The sequence below is a fragment of the Anser brachyrhynchus genome (genome assembly GCF_964034855.1).
Source record: "Anser brachyrhynchus genome assembly, chromosome: 4".
Lineage (NCBI taxonomy): Eukaryota > Metazoa > Chordata > Aves > Anseriformes > Anatidae > Anser > Anser brachyrhynchus.
The window spans coordinates 58,218,546-58,239,877 of NC_137698.1; the positions used below are offsets into that span (position 1 = coordinate 58,218,546).

The window sequence follows — 21,332 nt, forward strand, 5'->3', positions numbered from 1 at the left end:
CTGCTGCTGTTCCCCACCACTTTTAACAATATGCTCTTTTACTGCAAAGATGCCTTCCTGCAATCACATCCGTATTATTTCCTCACAAAAAACTTGGCAGCAGGATGGGGTCAGTTGCATTACCTTTGGGCAGAACCTTTGAGTGGTTACAAAGCAGAACCTTTTCTTTCTTTCCATGGTGTATGGAGCTTGCATTCAGTTCTGGTGAGTCCCAAAGAACTACTTGGGAAAGCTGATGCAGACTTTTTTTTTTTTTTTCCAAGATACAATTCCCTGTGTTCACCAAGGAATGGTGGGCTCAATCTCATTCTCCTGTGGACTTCAGTTCTATCCTAATTCATCAACGGATGGCAGTAGAAAACTCCCTACATCTCTATGTTCACACCAAAGGCCTTATAAATGACCCTATTAATAACAAAGGAAGGGAAGAAATATATATATATATATTGCTGCCTAAGTCTTCTGTATATAATGTGTTAATCTAAACATTTCCGTGCAGTGCTAAAATGTCATAAAGATTAATTTTATGCTGAGTCTGAATGACTAGAAGCAGCTGCTACTTTTGGAATGGCTATCTTCCTTGTCACCTCCTATTTTTAAATTATTATTTTATTGAAATTGATTCTTTTTATTTTTCTTGTTGTGAAAGAATATAGTGATATAGAGTATAGCAAATCCTTTGCTTTTCCCACTGATTAGATTACTGTAATGAAGAATCAGTTCTCTGATTGCAGTAAATACATTTTTTTTTCTTCCAAATGTCTTCATTAAAGTGACAGAACAAGTAATTTAATAAGTAGTTGTACTAGTTTTTGAGACATACCTCACTAGATTTTGGTGTTGCATTAATTCCTCCCCCTTCAAATCAAGTAGGTGGTATAATAAACTCAGTGAATTCTTTATATAGATTGAAACATTGAGAAACATTGAGATTGAAACATTGAGAATATACAGTAGTTTTTTTTTTTTTTTTAAATGGATGTTGATATCTTGGCATTGCCAACTAAGGAAAAAAACATTACCATAAAAATTTCTAAGAAGCATTTTCTTGTAATTTATAATAGTTGGTGTCTGACATAGAAAACCTCACATTATATAATTCTCTTTTAGCTTCAAGGCATATGAATTAGGCCCAGAGTTCCTGATAAGAATTCTCTTCCCACCTCTTTCACTAACTTATCTTAATATTTCTTTGTGCTTCACAATTTGCCAGCATGTTTCCTATGGTGAGAGAAACTGATTTCAAAGAAAAGGAAGGAAGGAAGAAGAAATGGTTCTTTCAGGCAGTACTGGAGGGAGTGGCTTACAGCTCTAAACATAATGGAAATGTTTGAATTCCTAAGCCAATGATTTAAATTGAGGTAGGTTTAACTCAAATCTTCTTCAAAATGGGAAGACTGATTTCCCTTCAATTCAGTGTGTGGATTTAGTTATTTTTTTTTTTTTAGATTAAACTTTAAACACTGAAGATGTGTTGGCTGTGTGTGTTATCGAGCCCTGGCGTACTTGGCAAGGGAAAGTGTATGTCCTAGAAGTAGTGCAGAACATTTTGCCTCCACACACTGTTCTACAGAAATTTTGGGGGAAAGCCAGCAGAGTGTCAAAGCCATAAAGACTGAAGCCTCATTTTTTAAGTTTTTGCTTTCTGCTTTCTCGTCTTTTTTTTTTTTTTTTTTTTCTCTAAGAAACAGACAAACCTACCTTAGTAGAATAGGCTTTGTTCCCATGAGCATACATATTTCTTTTGATTCCTACTCTTCCTCTGATCTGTTTTTTTATTTTTATTTTTATTTTTTTTTTATTTTTTTCTCCTAAGTATTGTAAACTTTCCTCATAAATAGGGAGAAAAGATAAATAATATGGTAAATATTCAAGTCACTGCAGATAAATTTTGGCACCTTGTAGTTATCTAACTAGTTTCAGCTTGTGTCATTTTCATATGAATAGTTTTGGAAAAAATGAAAGTAACATCAAATCTTTGGCTATAGGCATAAATAATGGTGCTGCCCCGATATTATCTTATTCTTACAAAAAATACAGCCAGAATTATAAAAATGAGTTTTTAGCTCAAGTATATCCACTTGATTGAGAAGACTGATAACAAGATTGCTACATGCTAGTAAATATAAACTAATAATAAAAGATAAGATTTAAAAGATAAGCATTCATATACAGAGCAATAGTTGCAGAATCTTCATTCAGCTCTATCGTGCTGTCTTTAATATACTATCATATACATTTATTTCCAGGGGACCCTGGTTATTTAGCATACTCCCTACATTTTGAAGAAAGGTATGTGTTCCAACTGTTCAATGTGTCTTCTTGCTCCCTGTGTTGGATGGTAAAGAACTAAGAGAGTGAAAACTTTATCATTTGTTCATCAGGGTTTTCTCATGGTAGTGCTAGTATTTGGAAGGTAGTACCTTCCATTGTAAATTATTTCAAGATATGTTTTAATAAAATGTCATGTAATATTAATTGCATGACACTTGACAGCAAGAAGTCTTTGTATTCGGAACTGAACCTTGTTTCAATGATCCACCAGAAAATACCTCTGCAACCCTGGGACCATGTTCGTGTTAAATATTGGAAGTCTACACCTTTTATTTTACTTGTTTTGAGAAACTAGCAGTGTGTGTACACAGCATACAGCAGGCCAAAACCCAGCAAACCCTGTCTTCAGCTATTGGCTTATATGAACCTTGCTGCATCAATTCAGGCAAAGGAGTGTGTATTCAATGTCTATTCAGCGTAATAGAGAAGCTAGAGCGAGGGCTACTAATCTGGGCCAAGCACTTTACTAATTCAGCAACACTGTTTCTAGCTTCACAGTTGATCTATGTTGCAGTGGTCATTCATCCCCACAGAAGCTATGGAGGGGCAAGGGAAGCCCTTGTGTAGCCTGCAAGTGGTGGTTTTTTTTTGTTGTTCTTTTTTTTTTTTTTTTTTCCTGAAATGACACCAAAACCAAAAGTGTATGTTGCGTGGCTGGAAGTATGACATAAGAACACGTGGGCAGCTGACATCTGGTTTTGCTGTGTACAAGTGTGTGTGTATGTTTGACTGTGGTGGTGCATGTGCCAAGACAACCCTGTCGCAGTTTTGTTCATACTGCCTTACTTTACTTTGGCGTAAATTATCCCCAGGTTCACACTTAAAGTTTCCCTGAGAGAAAACTAGCTGTGACAGTTCAAAAGAGAGCCCAGGAGCAAACTGACATACAAGCAGTGTGAACAGTCAATGAACTGCAGAGTGAAGTGAAATGGAGTGCTAAGTTGTTTGACAGCATGCATAGGTGACTTAGCTCACATGTATCTTGTCAACTGTTTCTGAATGGCACTGATGTCCTGAGGAGACATACCCTGAAACACCATTCTCATATCTTGAGTTACCTCTGCAAAGATTCCGGCACAAAGATATGTACACCATTTTCTTTTGCTTTTGAAGACATTTTGATGTCAATATCTTTCATTTGACATACATTTATTCACAGAATAAAACAGAATGGTAGGGATGTAAGGGACATCTGGAGGTCAGCTTTGTATATTCAAAACACTCTTGACTCTTCTATTTTCAATGATACAACACCAAAAAATTAAATTACTATTTCCTTATGTTATAAACAAATATTTCTACAAGAAGGTCTTATATTTAAAGACTGTTCTTTATGTGTCCTGTGATATAAAAACTTCAGTTACTCTTGATAATTTCTATTATCTCTATTCTATTTTAAATATGCCTGTTAATAATTTTTCACTTTTTTTTAACCAAAATATCCCACTGCTGTCTAATTTTACCCAGCTACTAGAAAGTGGTATTTCTTTCTTTACATTTACCTTCTCTAAATTTCTTTGAGATATTTTACTTCAGTTAAAAAAAGAAAAATCCAGTAAAAGTATTAGATAATATTAGTATTCATCTTGTATTGTCTAGTCTGTAACTGTCTTTTAAACAGATCAATTTTCTTGGTTCACTTTGTAGAGATCAGACAGAAAAAATAAAACTCAGAGAGTTTTTGAGAACTTGCTTTCTTTTCTTTTTTAATTTCTGTAACCAGAAACAAACAAAAAATCAAACAAAAAAAGGCAAACAAACAAACAAACAAACAAAAACCCCACCACAACACCCACATACCCCACCTGTACGTCTGTAACAAATTTGATTTGAAGTATTCCCTTGTTTTGGAAAGGCCTGACATTTCAAACTCTGCTCTTTAAAATACTATTGGAAGAAAATTGTCTAGCAGTAGAATGTAAACTTTCAGTTGCTTGAACAAAGTATTATAGGTGGTGAGACTCACATTGAACAGTTAAAGTGAACTTTAAGCAGAAGTTAAACTCCTACACTCAAAACAGCAGTTCAGAGTGCCACTATTAGCACTACTTCACAATGGAGAAACCCATCTTTCAGACTATGAAATTTGAGGTGATCCTCAGTCTCTGGGATACTGCTCGAGGAGTGGGAGGATTTTGCCCAGAACAGTCAGGAGAAAGTCTAACCCCTAAATTTCCAAAGTACCCTTTCTTCATATATGTTTTTTGGTTCAGCGTCTTTCTGATATGAAATGAACAAACTCAAAATTCAGACCATACCCCATGTGCTTTGTCTATCAAACTACAGAAATTGCATGCTCTTGTTCAGGCCTGTGAACTCCTGCATACGTGGCTGAACTGTAGCTGAACTTCAATAGGAAGGGTAGATCTGAGAAACTGATTTTAATATCTCCAGGTGAATTGATCCCTTTTCAGACTTTCTGGGTAAATTACTGTGCAAAACTGGACAATTAGCCACTGTTAAAGAAAGGTAAGTTTTGTTTGGCTTAATTGGTAGCCTCAAAAGATAAATCTGCTCCGAGTGAACAAGACACATAACATCTAGAAAAAGGAATGGGAGCTCAGATGCAAAACTGCACTTAATATTTCAGTTAGATAGTTTTAGACAGCTTTTTGTGCAGCCTGTACTTAATTTTTTATTGTATAGAGATGTTTAACACTTTAAATAATTGTGATGCAGGCAGTTATTTCATTTTCTGCATTGGGACTACTATAATTGATATTCAGAACTGAATGTGGTTTTCTGATACATTTTATTTCTGGTGTCTTTTATGTAAAAAAATGCAGTCAGGAGTGGTATTATGACACCCTTCCATTGGTACATGAAAACACAGCCATCTGGCATTTATGTTTCATAATTTTGCCCATTTCTTTGCCACAGACTATTTTAGTACTTCGGGGAACCTTCTTTTACTTGGTACTTTTTGTCAGAGTGAAAAATCAATGCTGAAAACCATACAGCCTGTATTAATCAAATCTCTTTTTCACAGCGTACTCCCTGCTGAATGATTTGGTAAGGATTTCAAATTGCTTATGCTGAAGGATTATTCTGTAAATATGAAATTTTAAAGAATTGCTGAATTCATCTTGTCACCTGCATGATTTAATCAATTTTGAACCCCTTTTTTTCCAGTCAATTTTTTCAATGTTAAAATCTCTTTGCTGTCTCTCAGTTTATTAAGGTAATGTCTGTATAGCCATGTTTTTAAAGGAAACACAAACAGGAAGCAATTTAGCTGAGTTATGAAGAATCTACTGTATAGCAATTGTACAGATAGTTGAGAGTTATTCTTTCTCCTTCTCCAAGAGTTCTACTCATTGTCTTCTCTTTCCACTTTCTTATGTTTTTAAAGAGTAAATTGTTATCATATAGTTATCATTCACTTTTGTGGACCAACACCATTCTGAAGTACTCATAAGTACTTCTTGTTATTCCACAAACATTTAATACATAAATTGCCATTTTAGTTGCTAATTTGGGTCTACTTTAATCTCCAGGACACAAATCAGTAAAAGGCAACAAGAATTGTTCTTACTTGAGCATCCCAAGAGGATGTTTGTGGTTATAGGAACTCCTAATCAACTCTGCCACTTTTGGCACTAGGATTGTGGTGATTGCTACTGCCAAGTACCAACAATAAAGTCTTACTTCCCACACTTAGTTGGTTCACCAGCTCTAGGCAAATGAACATGATCCCATGTATGCTCTGCCTACTTCTTTGCCTTCTGGAAAAGGAAGGATTTTTTTTTTTTTTTTTTTTGCATATTCTTGTATTCCTTTATCTTAGGTCTCCCTTACTCCAACGCATAGGTATCTCATTGAACTAAAAATCTAGCCTTATATAGAGTCTTTTCCAAAAATGTCTAAGTGTTTCACAGTGGTTGGAAAGGCAAGGTAAGCTGAGGTCAGAAGCACTTCAGAACATCTATGAAAAAATATCAATCTCTGAAGTTGCTCAGAAATTGGCTCTAGTCCATCCTCTCCACACTATTTTTTTAGCATTTTTAAAGTACTTTCTACTTTGTGACTGTGGTCACATGAGCTATCAGTTTACTTCTATTCTGAAGCTGCATTTTTAGAAATGACCCTGCATTTCTAGAAATGACCCTCATTTCTGGATGTGACATGCAGAGAAGAATGACACAGAGGTACAATCCAGAGATTTTTGCATCTATTATTCCTCTAGACAATGAATTGAGATCTACTTCTCACTAAAAATAAAGCAAAGACATTTTGAAAAACACAGTTATGGATGAAAATGCTGAGGAAGTGTGAAATATAGTGTCAAAAATACCGAAGTGTGGAAGCTCATCTGTATGATATCTGCATTCTTTAGGTACTTAAATTCTTTTGCCCCTTAATAGGGTGAGGGGTTTAGAATGCTATTTAGCTACCTCTCTCTTGTCAGTTATGCCAATAAATAGGGAATTAAACCAAAGGATTATCCATAAAATAGATTATAGTTCAAAGCATCATTGCAGAAAACAGCAGTCAGACAAATAGAAAATTAGTCTATTCTCTTGGTACCCTGTGTGTCAGGGATTGGAAGAGAAGTGATAACGTTGCCCCATTAAAGCAAGTCAGTACATTTTGAAGCACATAAAGAAGTTTTAAAAAGTTGAGAAGCTAGAATAGATAAGCCTTTATTTTTTTTTTTTTTTTGTGAGCACAGAACCCTTTTCATTTAGTGGCTGACAATCACTAATGTTGCCTTTAGTATTGAGCAACACTGGTAATTTTAGCAACATCTAGTAGTCACTGCAGTTAGGAGTATGTAAATATTTTCATTGCAACCAACATTTGTCAGACATGAAGACTTCAGCTATTTCAAACTGTATAAGTAGAGTACTTTTAAAAGATGTAGTAACGACCACCACCACTTAACTTCTTGATCATCCCCCCAAATCCATAAAGTCATTAAGGTCTACACTGGAAAAGTACCCTGTTGCCAAAGTTCCTCAGCAAGTTATTCTGTGAATGGTCACTGAAAGTGTTCAGCTATTAGAGAAAACATGAAGAAACTATTTTTTTTAGTCCCAGAATTGAAAATGCTATTTTATTTTTATTTATTATCTTTTCTGTTGAAGATTTTTTGTTCTGTATATAGCTACCACTAAAATAATTTCAGTACCCATTCTATAACACCATAATAGATCACCAGTTGGTCAACCTTATTTCCCCTAAGGCAAACCACCTCAGCAAGTCTGGCAAGTTATTTAAATTACATGTCACCAGAGGCTTTATAAGGTTCAGTGAAACTGCCATTTTCTGGCACCAGTGGCAGTAGGTAAGCCTTTTGAGATAGTTTGAAGGATTTGGCAGCAATGTGGTTCTTCAAACACTTAAGAAAAATCTTTCACAGAAATTCCATGGGTGGGTAAAATAAGATTTTCTTTTCTTTTTTTTTTTTTTTTAATTTTAGGATTTTACTTTAGTTTATGGTGTTATATAAGACATCTGTGCACTTACAACAGTAGTATCAATTACTATATTGGTGTTAAAACAAAAACTCCCATACTGAGATAGATCACTCACGCATCTAGTAGGCTTTATCTCCACTCCTGTGCCTTGTCCTTGTACTTTTCCTTTTCATTCTTCTCTTCCTTCTCCTTCTCCTGATACCAATATAAATGTTATAGTAGAAGTTACAATGTCCTTCAGCAAATTATTGTGACTTTTATTTTCTCTCTTTTGTTAATATTTTATTATTGTTCTTACTCAATCAGTAACCTTAAATATAAAGATGACCTTATAACACCTGGAACAACTATATTAAATAATCAGGATTATGTTCGATTAACAAAAAGACTTTGGTTAGCTGTAAGGGTTACTGTACCAAAGTTCTGTTTTCAGTTTTCAAAATACTGTTTTTCATGTACTTTTGTGTTTGCTTGCATGCATGTAAGACACATACTGTACTTTGCAATCAAGAGAATAAAGGAAAATCAAAGAAATGCCCACCTTAGTGTGCTTAAAAAAATGCTACACATATCTCCCACTGCATTTCTGACTGACAGTTTTTGAAACTAAGATTGACAACATGTAGGATGTAATGAGTGGGAAGACGACTGGAGTGTTGAGCTTATAAAAGAGGTCTGCCTTTAGAATAGCACTAGAAGTTGTTACAGTGATCTGCTAGTGCATTTGAAAAACAATATGATAAGCAGTATCTATATAAAAGACCTCCCAAATGATGTAAATGTCTCATTTTTTAAATTATGATTTGTATTTGTGGATTCCCACATTCACATATTTGCTTTCTCAAAGCAATGCTGTAACTATTGATATTTTTCATACAAAATGAATATAAAGATAGTGGGGTAAAGAGATATAGTAATGGCTAGTGAGAGGACAGCAACATGAGACTGTGCATATACTACTAAGTAAAAAACAATAAAGGAGTGAGAATTTCTAAGAACTGCAAGTCTAAATGTCTGAGATAGGTGAAAAGGACTAGCTCATTTCCACACTGCATAAAGCTATCTAGCCTAGTAGAGGTTTGTCAGATCCACACTGCATAGCACTTGACTGTTTCAGCCAAACCCTTAAGGACTTAAGAGAGCACCTTTATTTTACAGGTGTGAGATTTTGTGGCAGGTGTGCTATTTTCCAGATTAAAATGCCTGAACTACTGTGAAAGCTATGTTGCAGCTTCCTAGAGCTTCCTAATTTTTATTAGGAAACTCAAGGGATCATGTATTGGCAGTTTTGACGTGTCACGTGAGGAACTGTCATGTGCAACTGGGTGATTAGTCTGTGAGGATGGTATTGGAGGTCTGTGTAGAATATTTGGAGAGAAAACTGGCATGGTTTCATCTGTGTAGACTTCTGGGATCAGTTCATGAAGAAAACTGTTTCCAAAAGTCTGCTCAGACTTTGTCTTGAAGAGAGATATTTGGAGTAGTCCAAAGCATAATTAGGGAAAGAACTACCAGTTGAGCACATGTAGATGAGCAGAGGTCTAGATCTTGAGTAACCCCCCTCTTTCATTTATTAGGACAGGTGGAATGGTGGAACTCCAGATAGCAGGAGTCAGGAGTGGCTTCTTTTACCATTGTACAAAAATTAAATTAGGATTAACTCATACATTAACAACAATGAAAATGAAAAAGCCTAAAAAAGTCACATCATGACTCAAAGCCACAGAAAGTCCTATGCTCTCACATTTCTCTTCTTTTTCAGTTGTGGAAATATGCCAGCATGTATGCCTTTTATTTAGAGCTTGCAGTTTTATATGACTACTCAGCCTGTGCACTGGAGAGAAACATCCAGATGTGCACTTTCTTCTAGTTGACCATTCCCATCTACCTGTAAAAAAGGTGAATTAATGGTCCTGTGTAAGCTCCTTGCTTCTAATCTTGGTAGTGGTTTTATAAGCAGCAAATGTAGGCAGCATGAATGTTGAACAGCCTCTTAATTCCTGGTGTGGGCAAAAAGCCAAGATCACAATCTGCCTCTTCAAGACTTGACACATTCACAAAACACTGTAATAGAGTATTGTTTATTTATAGAAATATGGACCTGTTTGAACTTTTCTGCTTTTATATCAGAGGATAAAAGCTGAAGATATCTTCTATAACCTATGACATGGTGTGTCTCCCTCTGAACGCTGGTAATAATTACGGTGCCCAAATGAGTCTAGACCTTTAAGATTCCTATGCTAAAGCAATGCCATCTATCCAATGCATTTTTCTGGTTCTCAGCACTATAGGAAACTCATCTGATTATTATCTTACTTTTTATTCTATTTCTTTTCTATTATACAGAGCCAATTTGTGTCCCTTAATTAAGATACGATGCAGCATGTGGGGTAAAACACTAACAAAGTGTATAATAAAAAAGTGCTAAAATAGGATTTGTGTGTATTTCAGCGTGAAACCTGTTCTTGGGAATTCCAGGATAATTTCCCACATGTAATAGAAATTTGATTGTAACAATTGTCCTGACACTTGTTTGAATCTTGAAACATCATGAGTCCCAAGCTATTGGAGTGACTGGACTGTGATGTCTCAATGCAGCAGAACTTTAAAAGCCATATTTTGCATATTGGATTTTCAAATAATTGTTAAATATCCATTTGAAAACGTAAAAAAACTGGCATGCCTGTGCATCATAGAGAAGTTTGTAGGCCATGTGTACTGTTTCTATATGTGCTACCAAGAATCAAAGATATTTCTAAAAAAAAGCCTGCTTTCTTTCATAACCGAAGTAAAAATGCTGTGTTAGGAAACACAGCTCTAAACCCTGCTTCTCTCCTTTGACTTGGATTAAATTTGACAAGATATTCAGACATTGGGGCAAGCAGACAACAGTGAAAAAGAGGACATGAGCTGTGACTGACTGTGCTTTTGTCACCATTCTCAAGAGGTGTCATGGTAATGTTTAGTGGAACCACAGCAGAAAGGACAATTATATCTGCAAGGCACCATCTAGCAATTAATATTTGCAATACCACAGTATAAATTTAATGGGGATAAGTGACTTTGAAACTTTCACATGCTGCTGCGTTGATTGTAGCAGCAGAATCAGGATGCAGGGAACAAGCCTTTCACATCTCTTACTCCCTAACCAGCAATTCAGGGAAAGGTGCTTCAGTGCTTATTTATCTCTGAAGAAAGGCTTTTGTGCACAAAAACTTCTTTTTCTTTGCCAACTTTATCAGTTGGTCTAATGAACAAAATTACCTTTCTCCATAACTTTTGCCCTCTTGTTCCTTAACTTCCAGATACTGCAGAGACCAGAGAAAGAAAAGGGAGAAAGGTTATCTCCCTTACTTTCTTTTCCTTATTCATACAGGCAAGCAGCATAAACCCTCAGTTTATTACAGGTATTCTCCACTATTTCCATATATCTTTTTTCTGCAGTGTAAAAGACATATTTATACCTTTTCATACTAACAGATGTTAATGAAGAGATAAAATGTGTAAATACTAATGTCACCACTCACAGAAAAGTCAAATTCTTAAATTAATACCAGTTACCTTTATTGTGTGCCAATGCAGGAAACAAGGGCACTTACAAAATCATTTTCCTCTAAGCAGACTACTTTTCTGCCTCACTTAAGAGCAGGCAGACACAGAAAGATATCCTTATTAGCACAGAGTAAAATAAACTGTAAGAGTAAAAGCAGAAATGGGGAAGAAGCTCTTCACGATGGAGTCAGCCTAATCTTGTTCCTCCTTTAAATGCTGCTGTGTATATAACACATTTTAAACTTGTACTCTAACTCTAGGTCTATTACAAATGATGTATCTTATAGGCTCAATCCAAAACAATCTTCTAAAAAGCTGTTATTTTGACTTTTGGACATCTTTACATATTTGTGTGTTGGGGGAGGAAGCATTTGTCAGGTATGTGCTAACAAGTAATGAAGATTTATACCTTATTTGGGGATGGGCTGTATTCCATCATTTTTCATTTTCTGACATTCTAGCATTTGGGATTTTTTAAACAGGTGAGTAATTTTTGCAAAGGAGAATACTATTCGTAATCGGAGTTGGATGAGGTCCCTCAAAACATGTTTTCAACCCTACATTGATTTTAACAAAATTTATGCTTAAAAATTATTAGGTTATCCAAGTTCTTGGTGAATTTGGAGAATGTATATATCAGTGCACGGATGCCTCAGATACTCTCAGAAATGGTGTAAAATTGTGGCAATTTTCAAAATTACTACTGAGAAAGGTAAATATCTAATAAGATTGGTAGATTTAATAACATGTTTTATACCTTTAATTTTTTGTCATTTTTTATCTAACTCTATGAAATATAAGTGATGGAGAACCATGTCCTATTTTTCCATTTTCTTATTCATTAGGGCTATTTTTAATCAAATGAAATATGAATTAGAAAAATTCAGTCATAGTAGAGTGTCATGGACTGATGAAAAAGTAGCTACACCAAATCCATTCAAATATTCATAAAATATTTCACCTTTTCCTAGGGCTGAATTAATTTTTCTTTCCTTTTGCCCTTATTTGGTGAACTTTTCTCTACAAGGAATGATTTAGTTATAGTCATTTCATCTCCTGCATCAAGATACTTGCTTGGTTCTTTGAAACAGATCAGTGAATTTCTGAATGGTGTTAGTTGTGCTAAAATCTTATCAAGGGCGCCTGAAGTCCTTCCTAATTTCTAAACAGCTATTCCATATGTATGTATCCTTTTACAGCAGTGCCTAAGTTTATTAGCACCAAAAGGATTAACTGACATCTGGAATTCTTCCACATGTTTTCAGAGGTATTTATTTAAGGGATATAATTATCTATTTCTATTACTTATTTCTCTACTTGAGTAAGGCACAACTGAACAGACACCCAGATTTACAAGAGCATTCTGAAAAGACAGTCATAATTCTGATCATTTAGTTTGTAGAGCTGTTCAGTAACTTCACAATTGCTTGCTGCTTATAGCACTTGTCAGGGAAATCTGAAAATTTCCCTTTTAGATTTGCATTATCTTGAGAGAGAGAAGAAAGTCATATCTTCTAAATTCTGGAAAGTCACCTTTCCATTTCTGCTGAAACTGTAAAGAAACATGGTACAAAAGAAGAAGAGGATATTTGACTCTAAATGGTAAAATAACCTAATCTGAATAGGTCTAATCTAACAAATACTTCTTTTTATTTTTTATTTTAAACAAAGTTTCTTCCAGTGGTGGTCTAATACAATAGAAACATATTACAATGAACGCGCTTCAGTATTTCCCAGCTGAGACACCAGTTCCCTCTTATCTTTCTATTCTATTCTGTCCTCAGGGTTTTGCATTTTTTTGGGCTACCAAAAAAAAAAAAAAAAAGAAAGAAAAAAGGGACAGCAGGTTTCTTCCCCTTTCAGCATGATGATTAAAAGTATGTTCTTAAGATATAATTTTAATTCCTGTGCAGCTGAATAGCTGAATTAGGCATCTCCCTCCCCATCTTCCTAGGAAAGTGCTCTAGCATAAAGTCTTAAGAAAAGATAAAAGACCACTGTCATATCTCCTGTAAAAGAATCAGCCTCGGCTATCCATCCCAGAAGAAGCTGAGACAGGCTAGGTCTTGGGAAAGACCTACTTAAGAGAAATGACTAAAGAAAAAGGTAGACACCTAACTTAGATATAGTGAATCACAACATGGAGATTTTTGGTGATTTAATCTAGGTTTAATGGAGGTTTTCAGAACCATCACCCCTCCTTCATTGATGAAGGAAGGAATTGAAGCCTAGTTGTTTTTTTTTTTTTTTTTCGGGGGGGGGGTGTGTGTGGGAACTGGATTTATCCTCACCACTCCAACAGAGATAGCTACCTGGAATTTAAATCTCTCAGTGTGTAAAGTAGTCATGCCGGAAGCCAGCGCCCCCCCCCCCCCCTTTTTTTTTTTTGGAAAATTTCTTTTGTTCTTCCTTTATTTATTTTGAAAGTAATTTGAGCTTGAACTTGGAAAACAATGATCCTTTTGACTTTCATGAACACAGAATAAGGCTTTTAATGATAGCATAACATTTCATTTCTTATTTTTCTTAAAAAACAACAGTAAACAACCCACCCCCGAAATATTTCAGTATTTTGCATGTGTTATACCAGACACTTCTCTGATGTTCATATACGACATTTCTGTTTTTCTTAAAACAAAGAGTATTAAGTACAGTTACACGACTTTCATTTGAAAATCAAAACCAGTTATTACCTTGGAGAAGGAAAAAGTAGTGTTTTCTAAAACTTACCTATATCCATGCTCAAATTACCTCCAAGATTAGAAGAAAACACTTAGATTTTTAAAGAAATAACATATGCTATTTAAGTGCATTTTCACAGACAAATGTACCATTGACTGGGTCAAATATTGATAAAAGCTCCATGAAATGTGAATCATTTTCTCCTCAGAAGTGAGTATTTCACTCAGTACTAATCTGTAGTTTGCAAAAGAATATTGCTCCAATATGATCACCCGTTCCCTAAAAAACAGGAAAAAAAAAACAAAACAGGATGTCATTTGTGTCATTATTTTCTTTTTAGCATAAGGAAAAAATCATGGTTAAAGCTGAAGTCTGGGTTTTCCTTTTCTATTTTATATCCTCTAGTGACTTTTTGCTATTATGCTTCATTTATAAGTGTAAAGAAATATATTCAGGTACACCGCCATACGTAGATGGTATTCCCACACTGAATGATTTCACATGGAATTTATTTATTTTTTTCCTTTGTTTTTCTTCTTTAAATATTAATAGGTTCATCTTTAATAAATAGAGTATATAACTGTTCTCTAAGTATTGAAAAGGATTACATTTACTGTGTAAAGATATAGAGTTTCAAAATCAGTATGCTATACTTGAACCAGTTATATAGATGACTATTTTCTTCAAAGTAGCTGGCTACTTTTTTTTCTTTGTTATGAACAAATTTCTTTCAATAAATTGTATATTTGCCCTATTTTCTGCTGTTTCAGCACTGACAACCTAAGGCAATTTCTTTCTTCTTTCAGTCTTCTTAAAACTCACAGACCTATATTAATGGCTTGAGTTTTGGATCCTGCACCACATACTAAGATGCTTATAGAGTGAGAAAGCTTGCAGTTAGACTTTTTAAAAAGACAAAAAAGAGTTTGTTGTGTTTGATAGGTTTTCAGCAGTCTCAGAAGATAGCATCTTGTTTATCTGATTCTGTGCATGAAATGCTTGCCAAAAGAAGTGAATATTACCTGAGCAATGCTCTTCATAATCCTAAATCAAGAAATAATAACACATTGCTTTACAAATGGCAGAACAGACAATTGAATGGCACTGTCTGATGCTGCTGTGATGTTATCCCTTTTTTAGGTCATTATCTTCAGCAAGAGCTTTGCTGTTTTATCAGCTGCAATTTAAAATACAGGTGCTTCTAATGTTCTTTCGAAGACTTAGCTGATAATATCAGGTAAAGTGAATTTGGGGTTTAGTACAACTAATTCTTGTTACTTAAATTGCTATTTTTAAAGAGATGCAAATCACAATGAAAGTTCACAATGTACCAACTTTTTGGTTTAATAGTAACGTAACTCCAGAATATAACTGTTTTTTTTTTTTTTTTTTTGTTAATACCATTCCACAGTTTCACTGATGTTACCTCTAATAACATATGAATACATGATGCTGACTCAAGTAGAAGATGAATCAAGGAGCTGCATTTTCTTTGAATACGAAAAAGAAAAGGCAGCATTGAGTTTTCAGTACTAAGCAGCTATGAGTGGCTAATATATTTGGCAGCACTTCGCATCCTTCAAGTGAACATCTTGACCAGGCCAACTCCTACTATCATCATTCAGCAGGGCATTCTTTTCAGAATGGATGCAATGGATATATAGTATGTGTTACTCTTCTGAATCATTTTACTCAGAAAAGACAAACTATCACAGCATTTCTCATGCTTTAGGGTTGAATGATTGTCTTATGGGGCTTTCAGTAAGTTCAATAGTTTATTTAAACAGATGTCAGATACCATACCACTTATTCTCCCCTGAAGAAATATAATGTAGATTAGCTTGGTTTTACCTTCAGATGGCCCATGTGTCATATTTTAAAACAAAACAGCATGGTTTCATTTCAAGATCGAACATATCAAAAGAAGTTAAAAGAAGATATTTCTTTAGACTACTGGAATTACACCTTTTGTCTCTGACATAGATTTTTTGTTTTCTTAGGAAAATCACTTAAGCTAATTTTTTTAGTAACTATATCTAGAGATCTTCAAATCCGAATTGCTGAGGACTCCCAGTTGCAATTGAAATGAGGTGTTTTGAAGATATGAAGTACTAGATAATATAAACAACATTGAATTTTATGTAATGAATATAAAATTTGATTAGCCTAAATTTATTTATTCTTTTTTTTTTCTTTTCCTTACCTAACAATTACCCCTTACCTTCCATTGCTTCACACAGCAGTTGTGAAATTATATTAAAATATACTGGTGAAACATTCAATTAATTCTGAAAAGCCAAAGAATAATTCTCCCTTTAGAAAAAAAAGGATTGATTGGTGTTCATTAAGTAAATCTATAGGTTATCTAACTGAGATACAGAAGTGAGGTCTATCCATTCTGTATAGTGAAGAGCCTCCCTGTTCAACCTCTATTCCAGTCTCTGTTCTCTGCTGTTTCTGTCTTTTCTCTGCTTGATTTCCAGTCATTCCAGCACAACTCTGTACTAAGTCTGGTTGGGATGGAGTTGATTTTCTTCATAGCAGCCCACATGGTCCTGTGTTTAAGATTTGTGACCAAAACAGTTCTGATAACACACCAATGTTTTGGCAGTTTTTGAGCAGGGCTTGCACAGTGTGAAGGTTTTCTCTGTTTGTTACTCTGACCTCCCAGGGTGTCAGCTGTGGGTTGGGCTAGAAGCTGGAATGTGACACAGATGGGAGAGCTGACCAGAGTTGACCAAAGGAATATTCTATACCATATGATATTGTACTCACCAATAAAACTAGCTGCACCACCCTTTCCCTCCCCTCCCCTCCCCTCCCCTCCCCTCCCCTCCCCTCCCCTCCCCTCCCCTCTCCTCTCCTCTTTTTTCTCTCTTTTTCTCTCTTTTTCTTTTCTTCTTTTTCCTTTTTTATTATTATTATTATTTTTCTGATTCCCTCTCCAGTCCTGCTGGGTGGGAGGGAGAGTAGGTGACAGAATGGGGACTTAGCTGTTGTCCAGGAGTCAATCCACCAGGGATTCTCAGTCCACAGTTCCTGTCTTCCCTTCCACTAATAGTCATGGAAGATTGTTTAATTGTTTAACTCTGATCTCTTCTCCTCACCAAATTCCTTATGCATTTGAATCAAAGAGGTTAATGTTTTGTAATTCCTTTTTGGAGGATAACTCAGGTACATGAAAAGCAGATTCCCATCTTTTAATTCAAGCACTGGGGCTTAAGCCAGCTGAGAGCAGGTGTTACCAGGAAATAATCCACTGTTCTCTCCTACCTCTGACATGGATGTTAATTTCCTGATACTTTGGTGTATGCACAATTTGATCACACATGGAGGTTTGATAAGCGCATACTTATTTGAGTGAAAAATAATCAGAAAATTATTAGGTAAACACTATCAAGTACTTACAAGCATGATCAGTGATCTTTGCAGGCTTATGACTTGTCAGAGTTTATTTTCAGACCTACATCTTCACCACAATGGCCTGTCAAATTTCAAAATCCTGTTCCAAAAGAGGAAGATGCCAGAACATTTCAAAGAAAAGGCATCAAGAATATATTAACATAAGCAAAACAATATACATATTGTTTTCCAGAAAAAGAAACTAGACTTGTATCACTTTATTTCCAAATAAGATTGTGTCTCAAATTGTCATCATTTATCACGCCAGTAAATGTCTGTAGAAAATATCTTAGGCCAGGAAGTGGTCAAAAACATTATTGCTACGTAATATTACCAACCTAGTCAGTTTTGAAGAAGGGCTTCTTATGAAATATACTATACTAGTACAGTAGAGTAAAGAAAGAAAAAGAGTAGAGAAAAAGCTGGAGTGCTAGACGCCCTTCTGAAGGTACTGAGCTTCACTAAATCAAGCATAATAGTGAAGTCGTATGCCTGACAGTTTGCATGTTTGTTATTTAATTTAAAAATTTCTGCATCACTTGCTCTTACAGGCTTAGATTTATATCTAATTTTCTATAAAGTAAAAAACTTAAATTAGTTCAAAAACTAAGGATATCTTCCTTATCTGATATAGGTGTTGAGGTATCAAGGATCATGCACATTCCTAAGGCTGAGGATAAACATTTAACTATCAATATTTTTCAGACTCTTTTTACTCTTTCTTGCATGTATGAATTCTTTCAAGTATGGATTTTAAAATGTTCAGCATTGATTTAAATCTGCTTCTCTTGTGTAATGGATTTCAGAGCCAGATTCACAAAGAAACTGAGGTGTAGCATCGCTAAATTCTACTAAGTGTAATATCCAGATATAAGGCTTCAAGGATTAACTTACTGTCATTTTTTAAATGCTACTGACTTATTAGTGCTGATAACAGCCACAGAATATTCATGACATAATGTAACATTATATCATGGATAGAGAAAATAATGTCTACAAATACGTAATAATCTTAGGTTTTAGTCTTGCAAGGAGACCCATTAGTGCAAATCCCTATTCCCATAAAAAATCCAGTGAAACCATGTGAAAAATTGTTGCTGAATCTATTATTTGAACATGGTACAAACATCTCCTTTGTAGTCTTACTACATAGTGGTTAAAGGGTGAAAACAAAATTTCATTTTGCCAGGTATTAGATTACAATGAAATTTTTGTAGTTGTCAGGGTAAAACTAATTACATGGGAATTAATTTTTCTTTTCAGTATATTAAGTGACAATGTATGCCTTTGGAATGAAGTAATAGGAATACATTCTAAAGCCTACACCCAGAACAACAAACAGCTACAAAGCAATATATGTAAAAGTAATGAAACTAAGCTGGAAATGTGTAAACTTCAGTGGAAAAATCTCTTGAGATGCAATCTTTTTGCAAAGCTCTTAAATGATTAATGCAAATGGTATTTCACTAGTGGTTGTTTTATGAAATGGGTCAAGAACACATATGTTTATATCACACACAGAAATGATGTTAAATTTTAAAGCTCTAATAAATTCACAAGAGCGAGACAAATTTAGGATTAAAACTTTGACTATGTCCACAGTACATCCCCCCTGTGCCTTCATAATTGCAATTTTGTTAAGTCTTGAAATCAGTGGCCTTTATGTTAGAAGTTAAAGATTTATTGGAAGCCGTTATCTTTGAATTTTCATACTTTGGGTGGGTTAAAGGCAAATCATTAAAACAACATTAATGTGTTTACTTTTTCTATATTAATTTCGTTTTATTAATGGTAGTGGAAAGGAAAGGAAAGGAAAGGAAAGGAAAGGAAAGGAAAGGAAAGGAAAGGAAAGGAAAGGAAAGGAAAGGAAAGGAAAGGAAAGGAAAGGAAAGGAAAGGAAAGGAAAGGAAAGGAAAGGAAAGGAAAGGAAAGGAAAGGAAAGGAAAGGAAAGGAAAGGAAAGGAAAGGAAAGGAAAGGAAAGGAAAGGAAAGGAAAGGAAAGGAAAGGAAGGAAAGGAAAGGAAAGGAAAGGAAAGGAAAGGAAAGGAAAGGAAAGGAAAGGAAAGGAAAGGAAAGGAAAGGAAAAGGCTCAGAGGGAGAAATTCTAAAACAACTGCATCCTTTATGTCTTGTATTGTAAAGTTCTTCATGCATGTATTTTGAATTTGTAGAGGTGCAAACTAAATCTAAACCAAAGCTGCAGAGTCATAGCTGTGGTCTTGCTGGACTAATGAAACTATATTGTGAGTGAGTCTTTAAGGGTATTTATAGAGACTCCTACTCATGTGAACTAGCACTACATCCTGTGTGTAGTCAAGCAAATAACATTGAAGTTGTGCTTACAAATGATTCAGTCCAGGGTTTAGTCACATTGATTTAAATGACAGAAAACACACACACACACACACGAAAAAAAACAAACGCGGAAACCACATCCTGATTTGCCTACTTTTGAACTCAACAGAAATAATTTTTATCTTTGCCTCACCCTGGCTTTTGGCTTTGTTATGGGTGCCAATTATTACCAGTCAATTACAATTATTGCAATTATTGTCATCTAAGGAAAAAAACCCTAAGACTGTGGTAGAATAGCATCTTTTCAAAGATTTTACTTTCAATACTTCAATACTATAGTTAAATCTTAAACATGAAATATGTATCCTCTACTGATGACCAAATATTTAAGTGTCTTTTTCTAGTCAGGTAGCAACACAATCTTCTAAAAAGAATCCTTTCCTTAAGAGGGTTATAGATTACGTTGATATGTATGTTATCTTATTGGTAAGACAATGTTTCATGCTCACAGATCCTCAAAGTAAGATTTATTTCCACCATAAAATTTTATTTTTAATTGTGCTATATTTATCTATATATGTAATTATCTTCTGGTTATATTGAATTGTCGGTTTTTAATTACAGTTGATACTAATTCATTACTTTAATAATGTTATGTTACACTTTCTTGAGAAAAACTTTTTTTAACAAAGTAGAATAAATTGTGTAATATTTTAGCTTAGGAAGGTTCCTCTCAGTTGTTAATTGTAGAGGCAATTAGCACACACCAAAGAAACTATTGTTGATTTTAAATAATATTTTTTTACACTGCAATTTGTTTGTCCACTGACATTTTGTATTTATATGGAAAATTTGGAAACATAAAACATTAGAAAGATTAGCTGGGAAGCAGATCACAAATGCTCTAAACACAAAAATCACTATAGTAGCTGTGAGAAGTTGAGCCTCTGACTTTACCACTGTATAGCAGTTAAAAATACCGTCCAAAAAAAAAAAAAAAAAAAAGCTCACTCAGATAACAGATCTGTCCTGCAGGATGGGATGTGGGGCAATTGTCAGTGGCTACAGTCTCAGTTAGATGGACAGCAAAGGCATCTGAGTAACACAGTAAAAAAATGGGTCTAGCAGCAGTCCAAAATGGAGGCAGCATTAATTGTGTCTTCATGTGGAGGAAATGCCAAGCTAGACAGGAGAGTGTGTGTATGTATTTTTTTCTGGTTTTGTTTTGTTTTTGTTTTTGTCAATTAGTATGCTTTGTATGTGCAAATAAATCACATTTTGTTTTAAGAAAGATAAATTCTGACCTTTGGATACTCATATTGACTGCAGACTTACAAGAGGAAATTCTTACAGATGTCATGTTCTGAGGCTGGCTGATCCTGCGTTTGGAAGCCAAGTAGGTTGGAGGCTCAATTAATGTTTGCACTATAGACTTCTGATACCAAAATAACAAGTGGAGGCTCAGTCCAGTGAAAAGGATGCTTTCACAACAATCTGAATGAAATCTTTTGGTTATTTTAGCCAGAGATCATGACGAGGATTGCGACTCTTCTTGAGCTTATTACAATGACATGATGAAGAACAGAAGAACAGCTTCAACCAGATCAAAATCAATTTATGCAGCTTTGTACTGGAAAGGAAGGGAAA

General features: G+C 34.8%; 1 protein-coding gene across 18 annotated transcripts in view; it reads left to right on the forward strand.

The window, feature by feature from the left end:
- The window catches only part of LOC308193827 (uncharacterized protein), a 199,543-nt gene that overhangs the window by 17,525 nt on the left and 160,686 nt on the right, over positions 1-21,332 (forward strand). For 2 of the 18 annotated variants that reach the window (XM_080588879.1, XM_080588885.1), the window contains exon 3: positions 21,207-21,326. The exons of 15 other annotated variants lie outside the window; for them this stretch is intronic. In XM_080588879.1, coding sequence (XP_080445005.1) covers positions 21,207-21,260 — 54 coding nt within the window. In that variant the 3' untranslated portion in view covers positions 21,261-21,326. Of the gene's footprint in view, positions 1-1,213; positions 15,390-21,206; positions 21,327-21,332 lie in introns of those variants that run through there. One more of the 18 variants, XM_080588891.1, reaches the window with a different exon arrangement.